General features: G+C 45.0%; 1 protein-coding gene across 2 annotated transcripts in view; it reads right to left on the bottom strand.

The window, feature by feature from the left end:
* Positions 1 to 12,764: 12,764 nt before the first annotated feature.
* Positions 12,765 to 19,777, bottom strand: part of FEZ2 (fasciculation and elongation protein zeta 2) — a 37,155-nt gene continuing 30,142 nt past the window's right edge. For both annotated transcript variants that reach the window (XM_066618013.1, XM_066618030.1), the window contains 2 exons: positions 18,913 to 18,978; positions 12,765 to 13,674 (listed from right to left, as the gene is read on the bottom strand). In XM_066618013.1, the coding sequence (XP_066474110.1) occupies positions 13,658 to 13,674; positions 18,913 to 18,978 (83 nt within the window). In that variant the 3' untranslated portion in view covers positions 12,765 to 13,657. The remainder of the gene's footprint in view (positions 13,675 to 18,912; positions 18,979 to 19,777) is intronic.

The raw sequence follows: 19,777 nt of genomic DNA, 5'->3' as shown, positions 1-19,777 counted from the left end.
CAGCCCTGGCACATGCTCTGACCTTTTTGAGGCTAAGTTCTTCTCTGCCCATAATAACATGCAGTGAGCCTCCTTCCGTAGTGACACCAAATGGCTTCCCCCTTGTAAGTTTATGTATGCCCTTGCGGACATATTGTTGGTGTACACTAGCATGTTCTTTCTCTTTACCTGTGTTTGAATGCCTGCAGGGTGAGAAAAATGGTCTTGAGCTCCAGCCAATTTATGCTTTGACCTTTGAGGCCAATGTCCCGGGGTCACCTGACTCCCCAGGTGGACCCACCATCAAGACAGGCTTGCATCCGTGAAGAGGATCACTCTTTTTCTGGACCTGACTCAGTGATACCTTGTTTAGTCTGTATCCACAAGAAGATGGGTTCAACATAATGTGCTTGCTTCGAAAGCTGCTTATTGAACCCTGAAATGGAAGCAGGAGATGTTGCAGGGCTCTGCTTCTAAAACATGCCCACAGGATAATATCCTGGCATGAGGTTGATCTCCTGTCTGCAATTGCTGGTATCCCCAGCAAATGACCTAGTGTGAGGACATCCAATGTACAAGACTGAAGGATCTGTGACGCCAAGATGCAGACCTTGATTGCCGATACCTTCCCTTCTTTCCCTCCATGCGATCCCATTCCAGCCATGGCAAACTCACCCTCCTTTACATCATGGGCACGGCAGGGAGCAAGATAGTATCCCAGCTCAGCAAGGCAGAAGGGCAGCATGAGTGACCAAGACAAAGCCCTGCTACATCCTGGGTCAGAGCACATGGAGAAGGGTTTCTGAAGCTGCCTCATATAAACCTGTCTCACTTGTCAGGCAGGCTGTCGGAGAAGGCATTCTTGTAGTGCCCGGTTTCCTGGCCTTTTAGTTAGTACCATTGCACACAGACCATTGGTTTAAAATAAGACGAAGAAATACCGGAACATTTGGCTTTATGCAGTTTGTCATTGCATAATAAAACAAATGAATGTTTCTGGTGTGAAAGTCCTACCTCATTCCTTGCATCAGGTCAATGCTGCCATCATGTGGCAAAATTGAAATACTTTGAGAAAGCATTACTGAAGTAAAGAAAATAGAGGATGACTGCTTTCCACCCTAGAAAGCAGGACTGGCTCTGTTTCTCAGGGGGGATCTTGCCAGTGTGGCTGCTGTTTTCCCCTCTTCCTGGGTGAGCCAGTTTCAAATGGAGAGCTTGCAGAAATGCTCAGTGGAAGAATACCTTCAAAAGAATTTTCAAGAGAAATGTAAAAAATATGCAAGCTGGAGGAAATATAACATACAAGAGACTGTGTACATACAGCTACAAAAGGCCAGGTTATGTATGTAGAATACGCTGAGGAAAGAAAAGAGTAAGAATTGGTGGAGCCGTGTATATGCTGTTTATGCAAACCTTTCTTAAGCCTATAACCACTACTTTAGATTTCATGTTAATAATAACCAAAGAGTTTCCCTTGCAAAATTCAGTGAACTGCCTCAAAAGTGTTTTTGTATCACATGCAATGTAAAATTATATCACTGATAGAAAGTATATTATTATAATCCATCATTTGGGGCATGTGAGTTTTAATTACAGACGAATGCATCTACCACAAATAACAAAACAGGGAGAACGATCAACTCTGTTGTATTCCTGTGAGTGTAGGAATGTCATTTGTTAAAACAAAATCTACTCCTATTTGTACTTTAAGACAAATCTTGGTGTAACAGGACCTGACCAGAAATGTAACTTGTGGGTCAATATACCTGTGAACATTCTGTAGTCACAAAAATGTAGTACAAAGAAGTATGCTAGGTTAATTTGTCATATCCAAAAAAGGCTGTATGGTATTTATCTTTGGAAATATTTGGAGATGACTTTGTATCATCTTGGTTGGTCCTGCTAAAAGTCTTTACTAGACTGCCGCAAGAGACTGGAGAGTGAATACTGCCATCTTGTGGTTCTTTTTGAAATGTTTTCAGAGAGCTTGACTGAAAATGCAAATTTATGCAGATACAGAAGGTTTCCATCTTCAGGACACAAGGGCCTTAAGTGTCAGGAGCACACCAACCATGAAGTGACCTGATGCTGCTTGCTTGCATCGGGGACAGATGGTGAGAGGAATTATGGATTTGGGGTGGCCTTCACGCCGAGTCTTCCACTGCCTCTCTGCAGCTTGCCATGAACAAAAGCTGCATTGATCTGTTTCCCACTCACTTGGGCAGGAAGCTGTTCCTCTGCCATCATTCTCCTTGTGCGATTTTTGCAAACACAGGAGTGCAGCATTACCAGTTTTATTTACAGAGTCTTTGCGTATGAAGGATCTCCTTAGTTTGTGCAGTCCTTTAAATAAAACTGGAAGTGCCACACTTCTGGGTTTGCAAAGATTGTGCAAGGACTGTAGTAATGGGCTTTTTAATCCCAGTGCACCGTGGCAGGGGCATCCAAGGTGATGCGGCACCTGACAAGGGTTGATTCACCCACAAGCAGTTACAGGTGCTCAACTTGTATTGATGTTTGTTCTTGACACTTGTTTTCCTGTACTGGTCCCATAGCCTGGGCTGAAGGGTAAATTCCAGTTGTAATTCTTTTATTTTAAATCTACTTACTATCACACAATTTTGTAAAAGCAAAGTATTCAGTCACAGGAGTTTTTATGTTTTCAACCAACTGCTGACATGGATATGTCCACAAAAAAGCTTGGCCTATTGTAAGACTTCCTTGCACACTGAGCATTGCTTTTGGTTGCTCTCTTGGTGTCCTAAAAGAAGTCCCTGTGAAAAAAAAGAACAAATATGCAGAAAAGGGTGCGTGATAATCTGTAATACACTCAGTCTTCAAGAACTGCCAGTTAGCATAGTGGGTAACATTTGTTTCTGTTTCAGATTGTTTTCTTTTGGCCTTGTTTTGTCAGCTTCTGTAATGCCGCCTCTCCCAGGCAGCTGCAAGAGCCACTTTTGCCCTTCTCCCAGTTGATCTCTTCCTTTCTTTGCGTTCTCCCATTTCCATGGCAATAGGAACTAGCCAGCAGCCTGGTTTTTCCCCTGGGCCATCTGTGGGTTGGCCTCTCTCCCCCAGGATTTTGCTACAGGCTTCATTTTATCTCCTGACTTAGCAGGAGCTGCCATCCTTTTATTTCTGGGTCAGCGCTGGCTGGAGCTGCAGCAATTTATCCATTTAAACTTATTTCTACTCCACCTTTTGACTGTAGTTCTCAGCAGGGTGTATATTTAACACACTATCATAAAAACAATAACACAAATCATAACACAGCCAAGCCACCAGCACTTTAGACCTTTCTCCAAAAACAGAGGCTTGATCCCTGCTATATTTAGCAGTGAATTAGTGGCATATTGTGTGGTTATATCTGCTTTCCAAGACTTGCCAGGCTGCAAGTGGCTCACAGAAATAACAAAGAGTAAAAACAACAAAAACCCTCACCAACTATTAGAACAACACAACTGAAGATAATGGAAATGAAAGATCACAACCTAATATGTGTGGTGCAACTCTAATTGGGCACAATCCAGAGGAGTTTGAGGAGAGGGTAATAGTTACATATGCAATTAATTATCCCATTGAAATCCCATTTGTAAAAGCAGCTGAATTTGACTGGATTGTGACTATATGGTACGAGATCTAAATTTAGCAGTGCATCCAATTATTTATTACATGCCAGTGAGAGACTCTAGTTTGTTGTGGAACCATTTCAATAAGGCCAGTTCTCCTTGAAACACTAACAGCACACCACAATCTTGTTTCTACATTGTAGTCATAACATCTCCTATACACCAGATATGCTGTCACATTTGTATTTTGACAAATATCTGAGAATTGTTGTGTGATGGTCAGCCTTAACAGAACTGTGATGATGGATGAAATTGGGGAAGTGAAAGATATTTTGAGATTTCAACTTTCTCCAGTAATTTTAGTGCTTTATGGGTACTCCTCATTTAAATATTGATTTTATACCCTGCCTTTCCCCCACAGAATCCAGGTGGCAAACACAAGGGCCCAGATTTCTTCCATCCTGGTACTGACAAGAGCCAAACTGCAGATGTGGTGTCATGTGCTTTCAGATATATGGGATTGTGCTGACATGTCATGATTCCAGACATCTACCAGACAGATGTCAATCAAAACTGTGCTGATTTCAACTAGTTTCAAGTGAACTAGTGAAATCAGTTTGGCATGTTGGGGAAAGTCATGGAAAGAGGCTAAACTTGCTACTGTAGCTCCAGTTCTTATTACGTAGAATGAAGGAAATTTTATTATTAGGGAATTTCTTACCTAGTAATTCCTGTCCTTGGTAGAAATGAACAGGGCATACCTGGACAATGGGTTTGCCCTCATGTTGCCAGGGGGCAGGGTTGGACCGAAGTCACATGATCATCCAGGATCACATGATCAACCAGTCTGCACTCTCAGACTGCATTGTATAGCTGGAAGAAACCTGCCATTGTATCCATGAGTCGTTATCGTTTGTATTCGAATAATAGGAAAGGTGTTTGCCTTGATCTAGCCAGGACAGCAAAAGGCAAAGTCTCCTCACATAGTTTTAACCTTCTACCCAAAGCTAGTTTTCAGAACTGGGTATAAATACAAGAAAGGGTACAGAGTTCCTAGTTACCTCCCTGCATGTGACCTGCTATCCAGAAAAGCATGTCAAGAAGATCTTCCATGTGGCCCTGTTGCGTCCTGTGTGGGGCAGGGTTCCCCCAAGGAGGCAGTGGCATGTTGAAAGGGATATGGTGTGGGGGATATGGGCTGGGATGGTAGGCGGCTTACCAGAAATCAAGCAGACCCGGACTGTGCTCCTTTAAGAGGGCTTTATTGGACTTGAACAACATGGTGTAGTGATGTTGGGGGGGGGGGAGAAGACAGGGCACCAATGTCTTCCTTCCAGACTATCAGTGTCCTCCGAGTAGGGTGTCAATGCTCAGGGTGCAGCTTTCAGAAGAGGAAGGAGCCCATTGGGGCCTTGACTGATCCTTCCTGGTATTTCTTCCAGGGAAAGGGAAGCAGGGTTGGGGTTGAGCCGCAGAGCGCAGGGGGTGGGCATGGTCCGGACCCATGGTGAGGAGCCGAGTCACTGGCGTCGTCCTTCCTCGAGGCAGCAACTCCTCCCGATGCTCCCCTCCAGGCACGCTGTGCTCCCTTAAAGGCTCCTCCGGGTGTCTCACCGCCCTTCCAGATTGGTCCTCCCTGCTTAAAGAGCCACTACTCCCCCCCTCCTTGGGATGGTTCCCTACATGCTCGTTCTGACACCACAGGCCCCATGCTCCTAATGGTAGATTAGCACCTGGAAGTCAACTGTGCAGAAATATCCTATCCAAATACCCCATCTCTGCTAGGCCTAGCCACTCAAATTCCATACTATCAACCAAAATTTGTGTGGCTGAGGGTGCAGAAGTGGATCTGGAGTTCCAGGCACAGGGACAGCTTCCATGGGTCTTGAGAATCTGAAAATGTCAGGGAACCATGCCCTCCTTGGCCAACAAGGTGTGATCAAGATGGCCTGAGCCTGCAATTGTCAGATGCACCTGAGGGTATGTGGAATCAGAACTGGAGGCAAGGCTTACAGCAGCCCTGGGGCCATGGGGATGTCAGGGCTTTTAGGACAAGGTTAAGATCCCAGGAAGAGGCCCTAACTAAAGGAAGAGGGTTGATCAAAGAGACTAATAAACTTCTTTACTCCAAGAAGTCCTTTAATAGACTCAGGAAGGATATTTCGCAAAGCTCACCAGCCTGAGAGCACTCGCCAGGTACAGTTGTAGATCTTGTTGGTGAAAGGTTTTCTACCTACTAAGAGAGTTCCAAGCACAGGTTCCAGGTAGCCTAGTGTAGAGAGCCTGTGCTGCTCAATCTCCAGGCAGCTAAGTATAACATTTGAAGATGAGGATGATGGATCGGACCCTGCAGGAGCAAATCCTCCCTCAACAGCAGGCACAGAGGAGGAGAGATGGACAACTCCATAAGGTCTGGAAACCAGAGTCAATATGGCCAAACTACCAGGAGAACTTCTGCCTGCTCTGATCTGATCTTGATGATGACTCTGGGAAGGGGCTTGATCTCTTGGATCAAGCCCCTTCTCAGAGTTGTCATCAAGATCAGATCAGAACAGGCAGAAGGTGAAGGTGGAGAGCATCTCTGTCTGCTGACTGAGGGCAGCATCCCCTGCTGAAGAATCAAGGAACCTGACTGTTAAGGTGACATGCAAATAGGTCCATGCAGAAAGGGCCAAATGAACTGTGAAGCATCTGGAAGCCCTGGGGATGAAGCTGCCACTCCAAGTGGTTGATGTCTTTTTGGCTTAGCCAGTTGACCATGGTGTTGTTGACTCCCAGTATGTATTCTGCCTTGATGGACGTGATGTTTCTTTCTGTCCACAGAAACGGAGAGTGAGCTTGCACCTGCAGGGACCTCGACCTGGTCCCCCCTCCCCCGCTAGTTGATGTGAGCTTTGGCCAAGATGTTGTCTGTGTAGACAAGTATGTCTTTGGCTGTCAGAAGGGCAGGGAGCGAAAGTCTTCAGTGTCAGGAGAATGGTTCAAAGCTTTAGGTAGTTGATGCTTTGCTTGACCTCGGTTGGGGACCACCTGCCCAAAGCGGTTTTGTTCTCCAGGTGGGCTCCCCAGTTGAGGAGACTGGCAACTGTGTGGAGGACTGTCTGCTCGGCCACTGAAATGGGGAGCCCTGGCTCAGTCTTCATGGCTGTAGCCACCAGTGAGGGTCTAACTTGGAGGCTGAGTCTAGCTTCATGTGCTCGCTCCTCCAGCAGGCATTGTAGTCCGGGAAGGGTAAAAGCAGATGCTGAACAGCTTTTGCCCTGAATCTGGCGCACAGAATAATGTCCTGGCAAGATGTAAATGCCCAGGAGGTGAGCAAGTGTCAGGGCACCTGACTGGCTGGACTTCAAGATGGGGGAGGCAAGCTGGAAGATCTTGTCCCAATGCTCCTGTGACAGGAAGACTTGGTGAAGACGTGTGTCTATAATGGCACTCAGATGGAAAATTGATTGAGAAGGGACTAGGTGATTTTTGTCCTGATTGATCATGAATCCATGCAAGGTTAGGCAGTGAATGGTTTGGCTGATGTGCTGCTATCCCTGCTCAAATGATTTGGCCCTCACCAGGATGTCACTGAGATAAGGGAAGGCCACCACTCCCTAGATGCAAAGGTGCACAATGAGAGCCACCAGAATTTTTGAGAACATTCTCAGTACCTAGGCCACGGGTTGGCAACCTTAAACATTCAAAGAGCCATTTGGACCCGTTTTCCGGAGAAAAGAAAACCTTGGGAGCCACAAAACCCTCTTGACATCTAAAATGAAGATAACACTGCATATATAGGTTTTTTTACCTTTATGCTATGTATAAAAAAAAAACTATAGTGTGTTAAAATCAATGGGATTTCGTTTGACTCCAAAGTGGAGTCAGGGGAGAGGAAAAAAAAGATGCTGCTTTGCGCTGAATCGAAGCAATGGGAAGACTTATGCAGGCTTACTCAGAAGTAAGCGCCTCTCTGATTTTCATGGGGCTTCCTCCTTAGTCAGTGTGTGTAGTATTAGGATCGTATCCTCCACCCTCAGACTTCTTTTGGGAAGTCTGCCCTGTTGGTTTCAGAGGGACTGACTTCCATGCTCAGGTGCACTGACCAGGAGAGAAATCGCACGAAGGCCAGAGGGGCTGATTCTGGAGTCGGATCCCAATCCTAAGCATGCCTACTCAGAAGTAAGTCCCATTCAGTTCAGTGGGGTTTACTCCCAGGAAAGTGTGCACTCCCTTCAGGCGCACTCCAGGGAGCTCCAGGGTCGGTCACCCCTCTCTTCTGCAGTGGGGGGGGGGCAACATTAAGGCAAAGGGCATCACGAAGCCTGCCAGACTCAGAGGGATGGAGCTGAAGGATCCCCCTGCCTGCTCTGTGCCGGGGGGGGGGAATGGCGCCAGGGTGAGAAGAGCCCAGCCTGGGCGCAGGGGAGGCGCACGCGCACCTCGGGCTGAGCACTCCAAGTTGCGGGGAGGGGTCGGAGGAGGCTTCAGAGCGCAGCTTATCTGCCTCGGAAATGCCTTTGTATTTTTACATAGTAATTAGTTTAGCAAAGGGGGTGACAGAGAGGCGCTCTGTCACCCCCTTTGCCACTTTCACCCACTTTCACCTGCCCTTCCCCGCTGAGCCCATGCGCCGCCAGCTCTCCCTGCCCGGCCACAGGGGTCCCTGCAAAGCACTCCCTGCGCCCGCCACCAGCAGCCCTGTCCCGCGGTTCAGCCCCCTGCCTGCTGCAGGGAGAAGGAAGAAAGGGCGCAGGGAAGAGGTGCCCGGCTGCCCCTGCTCGCAGTGGGGTACGGAGAGCAGGTGTGGGAGAGCGCCACTGCCCCTGCCTGCCGAAGGATCTGCTGTGGGCGAGGGCAGTGCCCTGGCCCCGCACTCACCAGCAGCCAGCGCCCGCAGCACATCGCGCCGGAGAGAGGCGCCCTCGGGGCTGGGCTGGCTGGGCGGTGGCCGCGGGGAAGGCGCCCCGCTTCCATCCCCCACTTGGGAGCCGCAGCAGACCGCTGAAAGAGCCGCATGTGGCTCTAAAAACACAGGTTGCCGACCCCAGGCCTAGGCTAACCCAAATGGTACTGGTAATGGGCGGTGTTGTACGAAAGGTGGCAGAAACGTCTGTGTGATGAAGAATGGGCAAATGAAGGTAAGCCTCCTGGAGGTCCAGGGAGGCAAGGAAGTTACTTCTCTGAATGGCCATAAGGATGGATCTGCGGCTCTCCATCTTGAAATGCTGGTGACGGAGCCTTCTGTTGAGTCACTTGAGGTCGAGGATAGCTCTGGTGTCCCCAGGCGTCTTGGGAACCATGAAGAAGTGCAGGTAGACTCCCTGGCCCCACTCGTGCCTTGGAACTGGCTTGAGGGCTCCGATTTGCAAGAGATGACAAACTGTTTGAATCTGTCCCTCAGGATGGCCGTGAACTTGATGGAATAGCCTCGCCACATAGTGTCCTTCACCCACTTGTCTGATGTGATGGAGTCCCACCTGTGAGCGAAGAACAGGAGTTTTCCGCCTATGGGGAAGGTGGAGGATGGCGGGTAGTCTTTGCTGCTTGTTTCTGGACTTGGTGGGGAGGCATGGGGACTGCTGGGAGCAAGGCTTGAAGGAAGATTTCTTGGGCTGCCAGATGGGACACTGAGACATGTAGAAACTTCCAGTGCTGGAGGCCGAGAGTGGGCCTGTTATCGAAAATGTTGGACAGATGGGTGAATGGACTCCTGAGGATTGATGGAACAAAGACTGCTGGAAACACTGGAAATAGTACTAATGCAGGCTTGGTGGTGCCCTTGGGGAACAGGAATTTAGATGACCTTTTGGCAGTTTTGGTTTCCTTGACCTCAACTTCAGTGGCTTGAGAGCGGTCTGGATAGCCTTATTGAGGCGTCTAGGAAAGATATCAATTGGGAAGAGCATGTTTCCTCCTTCCTGAAAAGCTTCCTGCTTTTCCTCACCAGCTAGCTCCCCTTCCTCCCTGGAGTCCTCTGAGGGGCCCGGGGTGTCAAGACTGCAGCCAGGATAGGACGCTTGGCCTTTTTCTGCTTCTTCTTTGCCCCTTGAAGAGGCTATGGAGCTGGGGTGCACATGCCCTGCCCCTTTGCAACCTTTGCCTTCTTTTTGGGCAGTGGAGCCTGTTGGGCTGCTGAAGTTGTTGTTGAGCTGGGGCAAGTTGAGGGGGACCTGCTAAACTCCCTCTTGCCCTTTAGAGGAGACGCCTGAGGCTGTGGAGATTCGGAGCTCTGTTTGGCAATGGCCTGCTGCTGCTGCTCAATGCTCCCTCTTCTTACCTGTCTAAGGGGCTCTTGCCCTGGCTGAAAATGGCAGGAGAGGAGGGAGGAGGAGAAAAAAGGCTGAGCTATGGCTCAGCTCAATAGCGACACAACCATTCTTCCTGCAAGGTCTAGGGAAGGGAACTGCCCCTGCCTCAGAGACTGCTTAACAGACTGCCCCTGCCTCCAGAGGGGAGGGGCTTCCCACATGCAGGAATGTGTTTTGCCAGATTCTCAGTCCAAGGTTCACTTAGAGAACTAAGCTTTAGACAATGCCACTTTAAGCTAATTAGCTCCCCTTTGTTCCCCAACAATGGCTCTCGTTATTGCACTGCAGCACCAGGGTAGCTCACCTGTTCAACCTGCAGAGGTCCTCCTTCCTCCCCTCTCCTGCCAGCAGCTTCTCCAGCTACCAAAGCAACACCTTGGTCCTCAGCAGGTCTTGGGTGTGGCAGCCACACACCAATCTCCAGTGTCTCCAGCAGTCTCTGTTCTAGCAATCCTCAGAAGTCCATTCACCCAACTGTCCAGTAGTCAATCAACAGGTCAAGTAGTCCATCAGCCATTAGTTCTCAGTTCAGTCTCCTTCCTTCCTCCAAGCTTTCCTCCTACTACCCACCAAACTCTCCCTTCATCTGATGCTGCTTTTACCCCTTAATGAGCTGGTTGTCTCTAGTGGCTTCAGCTGTGCAGCACTGCAATCTAAGGCCCTGGTGTTAACCCCATGCTTGCCTGCCAGAGCAAGGGGCCACTGTTGACACCACACCCATCTCATCAAGGGATCCTGAGCATTTCCATTACAGAATGCCACCCTTCCTCTGCCAAAGAAAGGCTGCCTTGTGGTTGTCGGCACTCCGGTTATGCTGCACTGCTTTGGCGCTCCGGTCTGGTCCCTGGCTTGCCCTGGAGTCGTGCTGCTGCTCCATTTCCAGCGCGATCGCTGGCTCCTGTGAGTGCTCTGGGCCCAAGGCCACTTGGAGCGACACTGGCAGTGTGCACACAGATAAGGCCTTGATAAGGAACTCTCCTCCCTGCTATAGTTGCTTAAGCCCTGTTTCGTGCACTGCTTCTTCTTCTGGCATGGGGCTCTTCACTCCCTTTGGGCCTGGCCCACTGCTCATTCCGCTTGCCCTCAAGGTCAGTCCAGTGCAGGCATTGGGGGCTCCCTCCTGCCAGTGTAGGGCCTGCTTTCTGCCTTCCACTCAGGAAGAGAAACAGAGGGGACAAAGGGTGGGGAGGAGTAGACTCACACACAAGGAAGGAGAAGGACGAGGACAGAGCTGAAGAGAATAAGGGAGGAGATGGCTTGAACCGGTGAAGGAAAATAAAAAGCTTGTCCCTGGAGAAGGCATGACCAGGATGCCCTCCTACAGCGAGAAGTCTTGATCTTTGCTGGTCCTGCCTTCTGGAGTAGGAAGGGCATTCCCATTGGTCACAAATGCCCCACTTTCCTCTTCCCAGAGATTATGACTGTTTTGTGAGCAAGGCAGGGCCAATCTGGGAGTTTGAGGGCCCAATCCTATCCAATTTTCCAGCACCAGTGCAGCCGTAATGCAGCCCCAAGGTAAGGGAACAAAATGTTCCCATACCTTAAGGAGGCCTCTGTGACTGCTGCCCCACCACAAGATGCAGTGATGCCCCATTGGCCACAGCTGCACTGGCACTGAAAAATTGGATAGCATTGGGCCCTGGGCCCTGAGTTTTAATTCCTTGATCATCCAGTACGTCTTATAGCCTGACCTATGCAGGAATGTCAAACTCATTTCATACAGAGGGCCGAAGTTAGCATTCATGGTGCCTGCTAAGCACCAGAAGTGTCATCATGAAGCAGAAAGTGACATCATTAAAGAGATGGTGGCTGGAAATAAGCACTTCATACTCACACAGACGTTCATTAGCTGTAAACGACAGAAGAGAAATGTGCAAATCTGGTTTGTATTTTCAAGATATGAGAGAGCCCAATTATCAAGTTGGGAGAGCCCAATTATAACAGGCCGAATAGACAGCTTCTGGGGGCCACATTTGGTTCGTGGGCCTTGCGTGTGCCACCCCGAACCTACAGTCTGTGCGCATATGAGTAATCTTCTCTGTGTATATTGAGTTATCTGCAAGATTGTCTTGCTCATGTTATCAACTGCTAGAACATGTGTTTTCTGACCATTTAATTCCTTAGCTGCTGCATATGTGTATTACAGATGTGACTTGCCATTGCTTGTCTGAAGGGAAGTCCTCATGTTATGACTCTTAGTGGCCACTTTTTGCTCTGCTATGAAGTAAAGCTTAGTGCCACCTTTTCACGCAGGCTGAGATTCTGCTGTGCCTCTCCCCACCAGTAAATTGTCCCTTCTTAAGACAGTGGAAAGTAGAAAGAGGTTTCCTGCACAAGCCAGTTTTGACTAGAAAGCTACTCTGCTTTCTTAGTAAAGGGAGAAGAAAAACTGGACAAGGGCTCTTTGTGTGAGAAGGGAAAGAAGTTCTCAAAGCCCTTTCACCTGTTCAGAAGTGCTAGACCACCCAAAGGTTTCCTTTATCTGGCCTGGATGCCTTTAAAAGGGGATTGGAAAGTTTCTGGAGGAAAAATCCATTACGGGTTACAAGCCATGATGTGTATGTGCAACCTCCTGATTTTAGATATGGGCTATGTCAGATGCAAGGGAGGGCACCAGGATGCAGGTCTCTTGTTATCAGGTGTATTCCCTGGGGCATTTGGTGGGATCGCTGTGAGATACAGGAAGCTGGACTAGATGGGCCTATGGCCTGATCCAGTGGGGCTGTTCTTATGTTCTTAATGAGCTACTTGGACATGCTAAACAGAGGCTTCCATCTTTACTCTCTACAGTTTTCTCTTTTCACCCCATCCCATTTTTCTCAACATCTATAAATTTCAGAGTAATGGAAGTAGAATGTTGAAATTCTGAGCAAGAGAGAGAGGTATGTGTGCTGTATGTAAATGAATAATTACAGAACAATGATTATTTTAAAAATTGTTCATTACTGTATTGCAGCATATAAAATGTTATACTAGGATCAAACGTTTATTTCACATGTGGACTAAAAAGCACAACAGCAACAAGATGACCATATTCAACTACATTATGTTTTAAATAATTAAAATATAGAAAGGAATGAGGCAATGGTTTTAGAGCACACTATCAGAAAATTATCCTATGGAATCATCTGTCTTTCACAGATTTCCACTGGGCTTACTCAACACAGCTTTCCAGTAAACCATGTTCCTTGTTAAGCAAGTCCACTAGTAACAGAAACAGATGCTCTACTACTATTTCCTTCGGAAGATAGAAAAGATTTGTGAGAATTGGTAAACACACAACAATACTGTTTGTACTCTTACTTTAAAAAAGTCAGTGCTAATTCTCATCTCACCGCTGTACAGACTCCAATGAAGAACAATAAAATTTTTGCAGTACCTGTCCTGCTTTTGATCCATTTTAACCATTTAAAACAAGAGCCTATTTCAGTTTTTATTAAAGTTGAGTTAAACTTAATAGTAGGCTTCTTTTATTTACATTGAAGTTTTTTTTTCCTTTACCAAAGCTGATGGCTATGGAGTATAATTACATGCCATATTTTTTAAAAAAGCTTAAAAAGCCAAAATAATGGTTGTGAATAAAACTGTACAGCATCTGTTCTTTGTTCCAATCTTATTCTTACATGGGAAAAAATCGATAGTTCTACATGCCCCAAATGAACTTACTCCAAGATTCAAAAGTCCAAGCAGGCAATGAAAGTAGTAAATACAACATAATTCAATACATTGCCAAACAAACAAAGGCTTTGAACAATCCGTGGAAAACATATTTTCACAGGAATTAGCATGGCTGTCTTTCACCAAACACAGTTCTCTTCATGTAGGACACAGAACTACAAAAGAATACAGATACATATGTATGAGTGTTATTTGATTTGGTTCATCTTAGAACAGCATCACATACAAGCTAATAAACTAGAATGCTTATTTTTATATTCTAGAAGCTTTACCAAATTAATAAGAATTATGTATAATAAATAGGAACCTCATCGCCACCAACACAAACAAAAGAAATCTATAAAAGAAACACATCACTATCACCACCAATTTCCTACAGAAATGAGTCAACTAGAAGGTCATGTCTTCATCACAGAGCTTAAATCCTTTTAAAAAATTAAGCTTGTTACAGAATTCTGAGCATCATCATAAAATGCAAATGAAAATAGATGCTGCATAACTTCAAAGAATACTTTCCTACTATGTCTACCTTTTAGATTATGTATAGTGACATTAAAGACATGTCCTTTACATATTCATTTCTGTTTCACATCTAAAAGACACAAACCTCAGAGCAATCCAGTTTTCAAACCAATGCTAGCACAACACAAAAGCAAATCAAGAAGTCAGTTTTAAGAATCAGAATAAACACATTTCCTTATTATCAGGAACATTTTGCTAATATTAGTTATTTAAGACACACATGTAGTTATACAATATCTTTATGTTATGTTTGTTAACAAACACATTCTTGTGTTTGCTCTGCTTTCCATATTTTCCTAATCAAGGGAGAACAGTTTGTTGCTCCCACGTGATTAGCAAAAGGGGGAACAGTGCACGAGCAGGATGGTGGGATATGCACAATCCTGCTGCTCCTCATGCTAAAAGGAGCGGTCCAAACCACTGGTAAGTACTGTCCAAACCACCCTTAAGTGATCAACTCTTGCCCTGCCCAACAACCACCCCAAATCTACTCACAATAAACAAGCAGTAGCATATGAATCTTTGCTTTGATAGTACATAATCTTCCACACAATCCAGTCTAACCCCTTACCCTGAGGTCATTTTGCAGATGCTGCCCTTCAGAGGTGAGATGTCATGACTAGAAAGAGGGATCTCTCAGTGGCAGCATCTAGACTTTGGAATTCCCTCCCTGAGGACTTGAAAACGGCCTCTTCTCTGATGATATTCCAGCAGATTACAAGACACATGCATTTCATTTGGCTTTTTGTTTGGGCCTTATTGATGAGGTTTTATGGCCTTCCCCAGGCTATTATAAATTATGATTGGAAACTGCCTGACTGCTGGTTATTTATTTCTACCCTGCTTTCTCTCTCTGCTGGGCATTCAAAATGGTTATTGATTATTTGTTTTATTTTTAGCCTGTCTTTCAGATTAATCATTTTAATAAACTATCATGAACTATTGATAATTTATCATGTTATTGGTTTTTAATTGATTGTTATATACATTAAGTATTGCAATTTTTATCTTGTAAGCTGCTTGGACTTACCTATCAGGGTAAAGAATAGGAGAGTATAATTACTCCAAATAAATAAAGTTGATTTTAATAAGATGTCTTCACGTGTGCGAAGCAGAGCTGTGAGTTGGTACACAAACCTCCAAGCCTGCCACCAACCCTATCTGAATTGCTTCTGCCTCAACACCTTGAACTGGGCTGTGGAGCTAGAGTCAAGAGTTCTGTGTGTCAACCCCACAGCACTTCCATCTAGGAGTCAACCCAATCAGGTTTCTGAATAAACTATACAGTTGGCTACTTACCAAGGAAGTTTTAATAACTCCTACCTTACATTCAGTGGACTAGCTTGCAAGACTCAAATCCAGTGGTATTCAAACTGGGGTGTCACAATGCCCCAACCTGAGGGCCCTGGCCTCTGCCCCCTTAATTTCCGCTTGGAAGAGCGGAAATTGTGTATAGTCCAGAATGGGAAAATTTAAATCCCTTCATGGAGTAAAAAGTGCCTGTATTATTACTACCAGAATAATGTTACAGCCCCACCTAATTGTATTCTTCCATTTAGGGAAAAAGTCAAGCATATTTGAAGAGTATTAATAGTACAATACAACACAAATTTAAAACTGAAGGAATAAACTTCAATATTGAAGTGGTTGAAGTGTTGATAGTATGCTCTTTTGAAAATTTATTTTTGCCTCTTTGCAACTAAGAATTTCAGCAGAATCCAATCTCTTGTGGCAAACACGGTTCTTTCATACTGCATTTCTGTGATAAGATCAATAACTTTCAAGTTTTGTGTTCTAATAGTTCCTGAGTGCTATTATAAGAAAGCCCTACTTGACAGCAGCATACTATGCATGCAAGACTTTCCTCTTTAAAAAAAACAACACACACACACACAGAGAGAGAGAGAGAGAGAGAGAGAAGTGTTTGCCAAGAACTTCAGTTATGATCAGCTTAATAATACTTCTCACTGAACATTTTGTACCCACAACACTCAAGGACAAGGGCCTGGAAGAAATATTATAAACACATTTTATGCAATGTACTGAGAACATTCACTTGAGAGCTACATTATCTTCCTGTTTATGTGAATGTTTCACAAAGTTGTAGGAAACTTTGGGCATTTTACTTCAAGCAGATTTATGGTGGGAAATATTATTCTATAGAACAGGAGATGGACTCACACAATTAAGCAGTTCAGCTGGCTTTCATCACTCATGTGATAACAACTGTCAAACTACTCAATGAAAACACCAAACTACTTTCATTTCAACTCAAGGTGTATCCAAACAGCAGTTGCAAGATTTCCCACATGTCCTGCCCATATTGCCAACTCAGTGAGACCCTGCAGAATTGGCAGCCTGGACAGCAGCAAAATGTACCTGCAGTTTGGTGAAATGAAATGATTCCTAGAATGAAATTCTGTGCAAGTACAAGGATGCTATTAACAACCCGTGTTCCTCCTAGGTAATAAAATAACACCATGCTCTAGAATTTTAGATTTCAGGGCCTCCTTCTAAACATGTTATCTTTTGGGTTCTCCCTAAGTCCCATAAACCCAGCACCAACCCAGCACCTCAGGAGAATGTAAAGGGCACGTAGCCTTGCTACATGCAAGATCTGTGAATTGGAGCATTAACCATACACTGATATGTGAAAAGGAGTAGGCCAAATCTCTTCTCTTTTCTCCTAAATTAACACACTGAAAACACAAAAATGAAGGAACAGCTCTTTCTGAACTTTCCGTTCCTGAATCTCACTGGGATTATGGCAAATCTCGGTAGCAAATCCAAGGTGGATAAGCAAGAGCTGTCCCCAGGATATTACCATCTATCTAGATCCTGTTTGGTGAGATAGGGAGTGCCCTTCCTTTAAGATTCTATCGCTCCCTGAACATTTGTGTTGTGGTGAGCTAGGTAACTCAGAGATGGCTGCCCCACAGTTTGAACATGACTGGCATAACAAGCAACTCTAGTAGTGTTCCATTTTGAATGCTAACAGGCAAAAATCGTATTCCTTTATTGCTATATTGAACTGACACCTTAGTTTTTAGCAGTATGGCACTGAGTGACTCAACAGCATTACATTATTTTACTTGCTTTACAGAAACACTCAACTGGTGGTCAATGACTCTAAAAAACCACTTCTTGGATTCAATTACAAATTTGCACCTAAACCTTTAAAAACCTTTTATAAACTCAATTCCAATTTATTTAAAAATAACATATGCTACCTTTCTGCCTGGTATAAAGCATCAAGCATAGCTAAGAAAACCTAGCATTACAATACAACACAAGAATTACAAGAAAACTAGTTTTTTTCCTAGCTTGTACTAGGATGCCTTCCAAACAGATATAATAAGGAAAAGGAAAAATATTCATTCTGCCTCCTTAAACACCACGTGAGACTCTTTGGGCCAAAAGTAACATATTGTCCGCTTCAGACATAACCCTTAGTGCTCATATGTGGTAAGATGTTTATAAATGTTGGAACATGGAGAGTTTTTCCAGAAGTGCTCATAGGAGAGTCTCAGCTCTGAGACCTTTCCAAAACTTAAAGAAATGACTTTGTAATATGTGTTATCCAAGGTGAGCAGCAACACAAGTTATATCTCCTCTTAGATGCCTTAGGCCACAATCCTAACCAATTTTCCAACACTGACATAAGGCCAATACAACTCTGAGGTAAGGGAACAAACATTGCCTTACCTTGAGGACCTCCATGACTGCCCCCCAACTGCAGGATACAGCACATGCACCACTGGCACAGCTATGCCAGTACTGAAAAGTTGGTTAGGATTGCACCCTTAGCGACTCAAAGGGGAAAGCTGTGACATAGCTTCTGTTGCTGTTTACATTGAGCATAGATGGGGAAAGGAGGGGGGAATTAAAGAACCCTTAGCTTGGCTTGTGTTTCTGCTCAAGAAAGAGAAAGTAGCTGGAGGGATACTGGGTTAGAGTGCATGAGTGAAAGGAGAAAGTCTTTGGGATAGAAACTCAGTTGGTGGTCAGATGAGACAAGGCTCTGGTGCAGGGGTGCCCAAACCCCGGCCCTGGAGCCACTTGCGGCCCTTGAGGTCTCTCAATGCGGCCCTCAGGGAGCCCACTGTCTCCAATGAGACTCTGGCCCTCCGGAGATTTGTTGGGGCCCACACTGGCCCGACGCAACTGCTCTCACTGTGCGTGTGACTGTTTGACCTCTCACGTGAGCTGTGGGATGAGGGCTCCTTCCACTGCTTCTTGTTTCACATCTGTGATGCAGTAGCAGCAGCAAAGGAAAGGCCAACCTTGCTTTGTGCAAGGCCTTTTATAGGCCTTGAGCTATTCATTCATTAATATAAGTTCATCTTTAATATATTCATTTATGTAAACTTATGTAAATTTACTCAAATTTTAAATGTAAATTAATTCTTTCCCCCCCCCCGGCCCCCGACACAGTGTCAGACAGAAGATGTGGCCCTCTGCCAAAAACTTTGGACACCCCTGCTCTGGTGGAAGCACTGAGGCCTTTATACTGTGGTCTGCTTCCAAAAATAATCCAATATGTTTAAGCTTTTAAAATCCTATTTATATCAAGCTGGAGTTAAACATGTGCTTCATTAAGTAAAACAAGTGTCCTAGCATTAACAATTTATGATCTTCCACATCTGTATTGACCACTGCAATCAACAAGGACATTACTATCACAGTTTTATTGTTGAACAACATGCTTCAAGGTTCTCAATCATAGGACAAATGCCTGACAATTTAACAGAAAAAAAGCAGTGCCTCCCAGTTTATGGAGCTATCAGAAACAGTGCTTTAAAGGAAATATTTCACATTTTTCATATTAATTTTTTTTAAGCCAACACATGACTGGCAAGTGGTGCACTCACCCTTTAAAATGTAGTCTGTTAATAAGCTTGGCACTTTCTCACTATCCTCTTTCATGGCATGAAGAACTGTAAAATATGGGAGAACCGATTAGTGAAAGAAGCTAATATCATTATTGTAATTAATACCACCTTCTCCTTTCTACCAACTGTGGATTAAAAAAAAATTAATTAATATAACATAAAATAATATTGATATCTGCCTACAACTTCATGCAAAAAGATGGTGGTTATTACATTTAACAATAGTGGTACTGTGGCAAAAGCAGCCTAAGAGACTGTATTCTGACAACTGCAATACCCAAGATGGTAACAAAGAGGTGCTATCGTATCCGTGTCACATGACTGACTGAATAAGAGGCATGTGGGAAAGAGGGTATTACAAAAAAGCTGGAGTAGGAGTGCTGCTTGATGGTACTTTGCTTCTTCTATTCCCCCTCTCCAACCCAGCAAGATTCAAAACAAACCATTTTATTGATACAGAAGCTTGAAAACTTATTTTCCTCAGAAGTAAACCCATTGTGTTCAGTAAGACTTAGGCTGTAATCCTATCTTAACAGAAACAAATACCTCTATCTCTGTGTCGCAAATATACTTGTAAAGTGGATATCCAAACTCTAGCAAGGCCAAGGATACTTCAGTGACAAATGGACAAAAACTTTTTACCCACAAGAAAACTATGACTTGGGGCCTGATTCTACCATTCTGCAGCACTAGTCTAGCATGCACTGCCAGGGAGATGGCCATCACAAAAGTGCCATACAGCACTTTGTGGCAACTAGGAAGATGGAGGCTCCAACATGGAGACCAGTGCATGTGCGCACTGGGCCTCTGTGCTGGTCAGAAGCACGGGAGCTGTTGCTACTGA

This window comes from Tiliqua scincoides, chromosome 1, assembly GCF_035046505.1.
Source record: "Tiliqua scincoides isolate rTilSci1 chromosome 1, rTilSci1.hap2, whole genome shotgun sequence".
NCBI classification, from domain to species: domain Eukaryota; kingdom Metazoa; phylum Chordata; class Lepidosauria; order Squamata; family Scincidae; genus Tiliqua; species Tiliqua scincoides.
This window is presented reverse-complemented; position numbering and strand designations above follow the sequence as displayed.